This window comes from Prionailurus viverrinus, chromosome E2 (genome assembly GCF_022837055.1).
Source record: "Prionailurus viverrinus isolate Anna chromosome E2, UM_Priviv_1.0, whole genome shotgun sequence".
Lineage (NCBI taxonomy): Eukaryota > Metazoa > Chordata > Mammalia > Carnivora > Felidae > Prionailurus > Prionailurus viverrinus.
This window is the reverse complement of record NC_062575.1, coordinates 12,827,839-12,838,640: the sequence shown is the minus strand read 5'-3', so window position 1 is coordinate 12,838,640 and position 10,802 is coordinate 12,827,839. Positions and strand designations below refer to the sequence as shown.

General features: G+C 48.5%; 1 protein-coding gene across 1 annotated transcript; it reads left to right on the top strand.

Annotated features, from left to right (window-relative positions):
* Positions 1-10,582, top strand: GABARAPL2 (GABA type A receptor associated protein like 2). Its single transcript, XM_047834839.1, has 4 exons — positions 1-159; positions 492-547; positions 1,720-1,892; positions 9,979-10,582. The coding sequence occupies exons 1-4, from the start codon at positions 126-128 to the stop codon at positions 10,067-10,069; spliced, it is 354 nt and encodes a 117-aa protein (XP_047690795.1). The 5' UTR covers positions 1-125; the 3' UTR covers positions 10,070-10,582.
* The last annotated feature ends 220 nt before the right edge of the window (positions 10,583-10,802 follow it).

Here is a 10,802-nt window from a genome sequence, read left to right as displayed (position 1 = left end):
GCAGCCGGAAGTCCCGCCTGCCGTGTAGTCGCCGCTGCTGCTGCCGCTGCCGTCGTTGTTGTTGTGGTTGGTGCGCTGAGTTCCGCGGCTCCGAGAGCCGGCTGCATCCCTTCCCCGCCGCCGCCATGAAGTGGATGTTCAAGGAGGACCACTCGCTGGGTAAGGGCTCCGTCAGAGGCCGGGGGTGGGGGTCGGGGCGGCGGGTGGGCCCCCTCCCCCACTCGGGTCGCCTTGGGTTGGGCTTGGCCGGGCGGGGCGGAGGCCGCGCTCGGACTCGGGTCGCTGAGGCTCCGGTGCCCCCGGCGGCTGCCCACGGACCTTGTGCCGCCTTTTGCCCTTTTTCCGGGTGGCTCGGTACGGAGGACCGAGGCCGCCGGGACGCCGGAACAAGGGCCCCGGGCGTACGCAGGTCGCTGGGGAAGGAGGGCCGGGGGCCCGGGAACCGGCCCACGGGCGGGCGCGACCGTCAGTCCGGTGTGTGTCTCCCACAGAACACAGATGTGTGGAATCTGCGAAGATCCGAGCGAAATATCCCGACCGGGTTCCGGTGAGTGCACTCCCCGCCCCCTCACCTCGCTGTCACCCCGTCGTCTAGGACTAGTGACAGGGCCCCGGGCCATTCAACAGTTGACAAGTTGAGGTTCCAGTCCCAGTTATAGTTGCAAACAGGCCAGACTGGGTTAGGGGCCTTCCGGGGCCCAGACGTGAGGGTCTTGAATTGGTGCTGTTCAGGGCGACTCAGTGCTGAATCTCCCGATCTAGGCCAGCGAGCTGCCTGCAGCCTCTGGGCTCCCTCGCCAATTATGTAAGGAACGATGTTCTAGGACAGGGCAACAGGTCACTGCCACTTTTGGGAACAGTGATGGGGGAAGACTGTCACTTTGGTCTCCGAAGCGGTACTTTATTCGCAGGACACTCATCTTTAACTTTGAGCCTCCGTCTTTACCTGCCTTCTAGCTGCCTTTCTTCACTTTGACCCGGTCATCCTTTCCTGACCAAAAAATCTTAAAAGCGTCCGAGAACCCCTTCTTCCCTGGTTTCTCCTTAATCAGTAATAAATACGTTCCTATATATCTTCTGTGGTAGGAGATAAAGTTTCTGTAATCCTTACTGAGTTTTAAAGGACATGCATGTCTGTTACTGTAGCACTTTGAATAGCTACTTTGAGGGAGGGGTTAGGAGGGACACATTTGAAACCTAGTTCAGGGAGAGTAGGAACAGGCCAAATGAGGAGCTTGGTTCTTGGCCGGCTGGGATTGCCACTCACTCCCATTAGTCTATCCGTTCCTGTTTCCTGTGTTCCTTGGGATCATACTTCCCCTGTAGTGTGAAGGCAGACCCATTCTGAGGTCCTGCAGTAACTGGCTATAGATGAAACTCTCAGCAGATATTCTCAGGTCTACTCAGACAAAATGTGGAAAAGCTTTCAAGTAAGGGCTGTGTTTCTCTCATGCATGCTGAGATCCAGGATGATAAATATAATTGACCACAGAAAAGCACTTACTGTTTGCCTGTCACACATTTATATCAGTTCTTAACCTCCAGAGTTAAGAGTTTGTGGTTTATTAAATCAAGGGCATGTTTTCCAGTGTTCTACAGTTTCCCACCCACTCTTTCCCACATACTATTCATCAGCTCCCTGACAGGGCAAGGCTAGAGCAGTGCAGGGCCAGAGCCTCACTTTAGAAACCCAATCCTGACCTCTCTTTGTTTTCCCAGGTGATTGTGGAAAAAGTCTCAGGCTCTCAGATTGTTGACATTGACAAACGGAAGTATCTGGTTCCATCTGACATCACTGTGGCTCAGTTCATGTGGATCATCAGGAAAAGGATCCAGCTTCCTTCTGAAAAGGCAATCTTCCTGTTTGTGGATAAGACAGTCCCACAGTCCAGGTAAGAAGTGTTTACTGGCATTGGCTATCTGCTTAGCTGCTTACAGAACTCAAAACTTTGAAGGTCAGAAAACTTGTAAATGTCCTGACTGGAAATCTGGATTTTGTGCCCCGTGACATGAGGAGTTCAAGGAAAATAAGAAAGAGCTGCAGTACATGGAATGTCCTTTGGGTTAAGAAAACGGAACAAGGTTGGACTTAAAAAAATAATAATAATAAAGAAATGCAGCCTCAGACCCTCACGAATCCTTTAACACAGTTGAGGACTTACTTAGGCTTAAGCCATCAGTAGAACTGAAGCCTAAAATGAGATTTTCTTCAAATGATCCATGAAGTAAGTCCTGGCATTCTCCACTGGGAGCTTGTGGGCCCTCCTGAGGCTCAGCTTCAGTTAATCACCCTGCTGCTTGCTCTCCAGACTTATTTCAGTGCCACTGTCAGAGTCAGAGTGTGTAGTTGCCTGATCCTCAGGTATGCTAAAATGGCTGCTGTCCAGCAAAAGGCTCCGTGGTCTCTTTACAGACTTCTACCTCCCTCGTCACACCTGCTTTCACTGACAGAGTAACCGCCCCCTCGCTCCAGCTCTTGGGCTGCCTGGAAGCGTTCTTTGGGATAACTTGGGACCTGAATCAAGGCAGGGGCATTACGATTCCCTTCTTCTGTGTAGTTGACTGCCTAGCTTTAGTTGTCTATGGAAAGAAGAAAATGGACTCATTCTAAATTCCTGGTCAGTCCTTTCCCATTATTGGCTGAGTACTTCTAGACCCTGAGCCAGATGCTAGTCCCTCTCCCGAGTGTGGGTTCCCTGGCTACATGTCATCTTGGCGACCCAAACTAAGTCTCATTTGTTACCCCCCGAAAGTAGCACTTCTAAAAGCTAAGGCTTTCAGAAGCCCTGGGAACTAGCCCAGTGTGGCCAAAGTATGTTTCCTTTGAAAATCCTTGGAAGGTCCAGAAAAGGCCGAAGCCAAACTCCATTCCTCTTCCTATGAAAAGTAGAGAGGTCTGGCTACTTGTTGATCTGATTTTTGCTTTCCCAACCTCCACTGCCTCCGTTTCCTGTGTTTGGCAGAGAAGCAGGATAGGGGAGAAATGAAAGGTTCTTCAGTAAGGCCGGTGTCCTGGCTGAGAAGGTAGGCCGAGCCCTGCCTGCTGGGTGCTGCGGGTCTCCCGCAGCTATAGTTCGGGAAGCTGTGGTGTTGGCAGAGGCGGTCTTGCCACCTGGTGGGGCTCTTCCAGCCTCTCTTCCCAGGCCTCTAGGCACTGCGGTGCTGGGTGTACTTTTCATCAGGGGCGGAAGCCCTCGGCCTCTGTGGTCATACTCAGCTTCCCTTAAGGCTGTGGGGGAGGTAAATCTTTACTCACACCACCTGCAGCTTCTGTAGAGCTTTAGTGACCCTGTGTTTCCTCCTTCCTGGAGGTGGCTTCTTAGGTGGAGGAAGTAGGCGACTAAGACCTGTGGCATTGAATTTATTTTACTCGATTCTGATCCTCTGATATTTCTTGAAGGAAATGAAGTAGGCTTCTGGAGACACTGTTACTCTGAGGGCTCCATGTTAATCTAGCAATTAAAATGGCTACAGATTAGCAACTGCCCCCTCCCTCCATTATCCCTGAGATATAAATAGAATTGGAAATGAAGAGTGATTCTCAGGGCAGCAGAGGCTGCTTCATTTTCTCTCCAAGTCCCATTTGCCTTTCCAACCTGATAAGAATCTGCCCTAAAGCAGATGATGCAGCAGTGACCCAAGTCCAGATTTTAGAGAGTCACTAACCAGGCTTCCTCTGTCTAGGCCTGTAGCCCCAGTTAAAGGCTTTCTGCTTCAGGCTTAATGCAGCAGTTATTTGCTGGGGGGTTTTATTAAGAAAAATTGTTCTTCGGGGCGCCTGGGTGGCTCAGTCGGTTGAGCCTCCGGCTCTTGATTTCAGCTCTGGGTATCATCTCATGGTTCATAAGTTCAAGCCCCGCTTTGGGCTCTGCGCTGACAGGGCAGAGCCTACTTGTGATTCTCTCTCTCTCCCTCAGTCTCTGCCCCTCCCTCACTTGCACTCTCTCTCTCAAAATAAATAAATAAACTCAAAAAAAAAAATTGTTTCTAAACAAAAGAGGTATGTGACATCATTGGGCTTTATGCTGACGGTAATCACCTGATGGTAGCACACACAAAACTGTCACAGGGTCTCCCCCTGAAGCCCATGTGTGACTCAGCTTTGCCATCTCCTCCTTGAGGCACCTGAGCAGCAGCTTCTTCCTCAGCTCCTTCCAGCCTCCTTAGGAAGTGTGGGGCCTCCCTTAACCTTCTGCCGGAGCTTGCATGCTTCCAAGAGTGGCTAGAGGAATAGTCGGGAAGGGAGGAGTCCAGGCCTGCAGGAGCCCCGATCTGCGTGAGGGTCACTGGTGGAGCGAGCGAGAGGTGGAGCAGAAGCAACTTCAGTTATTCTTGCCTTCGAGTGGAACTTTGGGAGAGCGTTCTATAACACGGCTAAAAATTGTGGTTGTAAAAATGTGGTCATTGTTTAGAGTAGTTAGTATTAAATATTGATTCTAGAAATAGAGACCAAGGCAAGTCCCTGAGAGTTTTACTTGCTAAATTCTTTGAGTTCTCCATTTTTTTAAAAAGCAGGGCAGAGGGGGTAGGATCGCCACTCCTTTTTCCCATTTAGCATTGGAAAGTTAAATTCTCTGCCTATGTGCCTGCATTCAGAATCAGGCCAGAAATGGAAGGAGAATTGTGCCTTGATGCAGACAGAACTCAAAGGGTATCCGTACACGCTTCCCAGTCATGGCCTTACAGGGAAGCCCAGACCTGGCAGTGGCACCTACCTTTTGGTCTTTGTTTAGAACACAGAGTCTTCTTAATCCCTGTTTAAAATAGAAACAGTAGTATATTATTAAATAAAATATCTCTAAGATGTTATAATTTAGGAATGTTACCTTTGGAAACCTGTGTTTAAGATTGTGGTGCTTAGTTGCTTTTTGATCTTAAAGAGATACTAAGCAAAGGGAAGTTGTGAGATCCTACAATGCATTCATCCTTTATTTAGAAATGTACTTAAATTAAGCACTTTTGATCATTTCTAGGTAAATACTTACTCAAGAACAGGATTCATTCCAGAAGTAATGGGATTTATATCAGAGAAAAATCTGATAAAAGGAATAGCCAGTAGTTAATTTTTATGTTGTAGAATGTCAGGGAACCTTCATGGCTAAATTAACTTTCACTTTGAGGTGGTTGCCTTTCCAGGGTCCATAGCAGTGGCCACTGTCCTCCCACCTCACCCCATCTGCCCTCCCCTGCTGGGAAAGAGAGAAATCCAGGTCCGGTGGAAGCACGTGGGCTCCAAAGCAGATGGGTGACCAGGTGTGTGCCCATCAGTCCAGCCGGTTCATGACTCAAGCTGGATCCCACAGCCTTCATGAGCTGCCTTTGGTTGGCCCTTGCCCCTTGGGGGAGGTTCTGCAGGGATCAGGCACCCACACAGTTCTAGGTCAGCCTCCTCCAGCGCAGAGGCTCTTGAGTAGCTTAAATCTAATGTTTGCCCTCAGCAGCTCGGCTATTTCTGGATGTGGATCCTTCTGAAAGGTGCCGTTATGAAAGGCTCATTTGTCTGGATCTGTGTGACTCTGAATGGAGGGGTGGGTGACAGTACTTGAGGGTATCACCATACCTTACTTAGATTGGCTTCGTGACTTACAATCTGCCACTGGCTTTTTCCATTTCTTTCCTGGTCAGACTCAAGAGTTTGGAAGGTGGCAGTGCTTCTGGTACTCAGCGGTACCCTTCTGGGTTGGGTGCATGTATGTAATAGTTGATGCCACAGCGGTGTGCTTTAGTGTCAGGGACTGGAGGTCATCTGTGGGTGTCTTCGCCAGCCAGTGACTTAGGCAGGAGGCCTTGGAGTTACAGTGTTGCTCGTAAGTGATCAGGCCATTCAGCAGGTCTGTGCAGCTTGGCCTCACGGGCGCATGCGTGTGAGGATCCTCCGGGCATTCTGGCGGCAGCCTGCCCAGCGCTGTGTGGCTTGGGCTCTGTGACCTCTGAGAGGGAAGCGCATCTTCTCAGAGGCTTGTGGAACTTGTCCTAAACTGATGTGCCAGCCTCCTGCTGTTTTATCTCGCTGACTTCCATTTAACTCTTTTTTTTAATGGACTTAAAATTTAAACTGTTTGTGGCCTGGCTCTCTGGGGCTCCAGGCCAAATTATTCTGACTTTGTATGTGTGTCACCCGATTCCATAAGTGCTATTTTGAAATCATACCGTACAGATGTGTCAGTCTTCTTTCTTGGCGCTCAGCGATACCTCGAAACCGGGCATTCGCTCACAGGCTGCTGAATGGAGTGTTCAGCTCCCAGGTTGAGTTTCCAAGTTTCTGCCCAAGGGGTGTCCTGAGTATAAGGACCCAATGCTGCTGCCAACTAAATAAAGTTTCCACACGAGGCTGCGTGACAGAGAAAGTTTCCACGCGGGGCAGGGAGAGGAATCTTGCAGTCACCAGGCACAACAGTTGTCACGTTACAGGATCTGAAGGAGGGAGCTCTGTGTGACGCAGAGGCTGGCAGTGGCGGCCTTACCTGGGAAGCTGTTACAAACGTAGAATCTCAGGCCCCACTCCGACCTACTGAATCCAGATGGGCACTTGAACTAGAGTGCCAGTGATTTTGTATGCACGTTTGTGTGTGTGAGAGGCGCTTTTCTCAGGGAGACCTCTGCGGGAGCTACGGGATGCTGCCGTTCGGCCAGTAGAACGGATCTGTGTATGCACTTGGAGGCAGCCCAGCTCAGTGGTAAGAGTGTGTCCTAGCTGTGTGATCTGGGGTGAGTCACTTAACTTCTCTGTGGCTCACTTTTATTATTTCTAAACTTAGGCCGCCTCATAAGATTGTTGTGAGGATAAAAAGAGTTAATATAGGGGCACCTGGGTGGCTCAGTCAGCTAAGCATCTGACTTCAGCTCAGGTCACGATCTCGCAGTTCGTGGGTTTGAGCCCTGCATCAGGCTCTGTGCTGACAGCTCGGAGCCTGGAGCCTGTTTCAGATTCTGTGTCTCCCTCTCTCTCTGACCCACCCCGTTCATGCTCTATCTCTCTCTGTCTCAAAAATAAATAAAGGTTAAAAAAAAAATTAAAAAAAAAAAGAGTTAATATAAACACACTTAGAACAGTGCTTGGCACGTAACTGCTATTATAATTAGGAGTTTTATGATCACCCTCCATAGCTGCCGGGGCACTGGTTAGAGAGATTTATAAATGCAGGTTTTACTTAGATGATGATGGAATCTAAAAGCAGGAAGGAATGAGAGCCGCATGATGATGGGCCTCCGCGTTCAGTCTCAGAGCCTGCCTTAGACAGCGTGGCTCCGGTGGTCATTGTTCTTATTAGGCAGAGTCAGGGGTTGGCTGCTGGTATTTATGAGCTCCTCGAGTGTTTCTTACTCAGAAGTGGGATTTAGAGCCATCGCACTAGGGCTGCTAACTTGCTAGGAAAAGAGCACACTTAGTCTTCAGATGGAGCCAGACTTGACATTGGCATCAAGGGGTGGCCGCCTTTGAACTGCACACAGTGTCTTTGACCTCTGCCTCTAAATCCCTCTGGTACTGGTGGTGGGGAGAGGGGAGGACAGGTGCTCGTCATGGTCATCCTGGATACTAGGATGACGTGGGGCTAAGAGAGCTGTGGCAATAACTGTAGCTGTTTTCCCTGTGGCCTCATTCTAAGGAGTCTCAGAGAAAAGCAGGGTTCCTCAGGGCATTCCCAACCACCAGGGTAAGAATCTTCCTGAGAGACTGAGCTCCATGTCAAGCCTTTTGCTAGCCGCTGGCTCCTTACTCCAGTCCCAGATCACATGGCTCTTAAAGATGAGCATCTCAAACAGGCAAAGACTAGCATGTGTCTTCCTCTGGCAGAGAGATCGGTTCTCAACCTAGCTGCACCTGGAATCATGGGCATTTTAAAACATACTGATGCCTGGCTCCAACCTCCAGAGATTCTGATTTAATTGGTCTGGGGTGGGGCTTGGGCAGGGAGAGGTTTTAAAGCTCCCCGGAGATTCTGTTGGGTAGCTGAGGTTGAGACCCAACACTCTAGGGGTCCCCAGGATGGGGTTCCTGTCTCTACCCACTGTCCCTCAAGTCCTCACATGTTCCAGGTCAGTGCTGTCTAGAAATGGCATGTGCAAATTAAATTACAAACGTAATTTAAAATGTTCCAGTACATTTAAAGAGAAACAGGTGAAATTAATTTTAACAATATACTTTATTTAGTATATCTAAAATGTCATTTCAGCAAGTAATAAAAATTGAGATTTGTACATCCTTTTTTTCATATCAGGTCTTGAAATCGTGTGTTTGTTTTACACTTACAGCACATCCCAATTCAGGGAGCTTTATTTCAAGTGCTGACTGTAGCCAGCGGCTACTGTATGGGACGGCAAAAATACAGGACATTTCTATCATGGCAGAAATAGCACTAGTGGATAGGGCCATTCCAGGAAGTCTTTCTGTGGAGTCCAGGTTAGGAGGTCCTCACAGGGAGCGCTGTTTACCAGATGCTGGTGACAGGTCCTTTGTATTCATACCTATCCACCCCCGCTTGTTACTTAAGAATTCTCATCTGCCCACACAGCCAACCAGGCTAACCTTGCAATTGGGCAGGAAGAAGAGAAAAGGAAAAATTCCCCTTTATAAAAATGTGGCCTGTATCCCTGTTTATATGGAGGTCCCATGAGGCCTGCTAGGAACATAGCAGCAGGGTGGGGCTGTGATGTTTCACCAGCTTGAGGCCTTGGACCCCTCCATCTCCCGCCCCCCCTGCCTCAGTTTTACTGAATCCTGCATGTGAGCACCTATTGTGACCTGTCCAGCTAGTGACCTCTGATGTCTTCAGCTGGCTCTCAGACTGGTATCTTACTGCTGGTTCTGGTTGACCCCACGCGTGTGGTCACACTGATGTTTAGCACATGTCTGTGCCTCCTCCTCGGCTCTCATAGAACAGTCACGTGGCCAGAGCTCGCCTGGGGTTCCCTGTGTTACTAGTCTTACCCTGGAGCCGGTACAGCTCAGTTTCATGGCAGAGAACTAGATTAGGTCTCCTGTACTGCAGTCTGTTTTATGGCTTAGGGAAAACCAGTTTTCCCACCCATACATGTTTAAACAATACCTATTTCTGGAGGGTTCTTTGGAAGGTTGGGCAGAGTTTCTCTGGATTCCAGATATATTCTGAGAACTTTCTGCATTACGTGTGAGGAAAATAACTTCTCTTTGATGGCACTGATGCCGATCTCTGGGGCACAGGGTTTTTGGTGGGGGAGCGTCTACAAGAATGAACCCACTTGTACTTACGTTAGGTACAAACGATACATCTTCAAATAAGCCTGAAGGAGAAGCACGCTCCTTGTACACTTCTTCCCTTGGCCCTCCACCCACACAGGGATGGGCTGCTTAGGCTCTTTATTTTGCTTAGTTTTTTTGTCTTGCCCTCGGCATCCAGAAAGCATTCAAGTACTAACCAGAGCTGGCCTCTGAAGGAATAACTTGGTGTGAGGGTGGGTTAAATGGCCTCGCTTCAGGGCAGGAGAATGGACATTTGATTCTAGTCTTGTCTACTGATTGCCAGAGGCCTAATTTATCCTGGCTCCATTTCCCTTCTGTAAAGCTGGATTGTCGGCACACGGCAGTGCTAAGATTTCAATTACTTTTCTTGTCTACCACCAAAAGTACGGTAGAACAGCTAGTTTTTATTTTTTTTTTTTAATTTTAAATGTGTATTTATTTTTGAGAGACACGGAGAGAGACAGCGCGAGTGGGGGAGGGGAGAGAGAGAGAGAGCCTGCGCGCACGTGAGCGTGAGCGGGGGAGGGGAGAGAGAGAGGGAGACACAGAATGCGAAACAGGCTCCAGGCTCTGAGCTGTCAGCACAGACGCTTAACCTACGGAGCCACCCAGACGCCCCAGGCAGCTTGTTTTAGTAGTCACGTCCCTTATCTTCAAACCGTCCCTTATCTTCAAACCGACTTGCTCCCGGCACCTTGTGGGTAGACTCAGTGACCAAACCCAATTTTCAATGTTGTTTTCTGTTTTTCTCTCTCAAGCCTAACTATGGGACAGCTTTACGAGAAGGAGAAAGATGAAGACGGATTCTTGTATGTGGCCTACAGTGGAGAGAACACTTTTGGCTTCTGAGGGCCATTGCTGGGCTGGGTGCGCCGCTCCTGCTTGTGTATCTTGTAAATAGCCGGCCATTTTCAGTTACCAGACCTCTTCACGTAGACCTGTTAGTGCATTTGTAACTGGATTTATTTCTTAATATATTGGAAGGTTTTGTTTCCTTAGACTAGTAAATTATCATACAGAGTTTTATTTTGAGTTTTCCTTTTTGTGCACTGTCCTCATGGCTATACTCCAGGGAACTTGTTCCTCTGGGGATCCTATTTAATGAAGATATTTCCATATTAAAGTGAGGTAGGTGGGGTATTAAAGTGAAAGGGAGGGAGATGATGCATTTCTTCTGGATTATGTTTGAAGTGTTAAAGATGGTTAAGTATTAAAAGCACCCAAATTAAATCCTTAGCAATCAGAACACTTGCTTCACTAGATTTTGCCAACTGCCAATCATGTTGGATTGAGCTTATCTGTTCCTCTTTCTGAAAATATTAAGGTAAATAATTAACAATAAAACTTCCTCTTCTAAAGGCATTGCGGTGTGACCATGTCGTTTATTTACTTCTTACAGATGGGTGAGAGCCGTAGCCCTGTGTCTGCTGGGCCAGCAGGAGGCATTGTGGGGCCCATAGGAGCACAGCCTAGGACAGGAAGCAGGGGTCTGTGTCATAAGAGGGTTTTTTGTTTTTTTAATGGTTAATATATCCACATGGATATATTCAGCTTTAAAAACTATAGAAAGATAGACATTCCA

Excerpts from the sequence above, each read along its gene's own strand:
- GABARAPL2 (XM_047834839.1), top strand. The coding sequence starts at position 126 with ATGAAGTGGATGTTCAAGGAGGACCACTCGCTGG. Across the intron at positions 160-491 it reads CAAGGAGGACCACTCGCTGG|AACACAGATGTGTGGAATCT; the intron begins GTAAGGGCTCCG and ends TGTCTCCCACAG. Across the intron at positions 548-1,719 it reads AATATCCCGACCGGGTTCCG|GTGATTGTGGAAAAAGTCTC; the intron begins GTGAGTGCACTC and ends TTGTTTTCCCAG.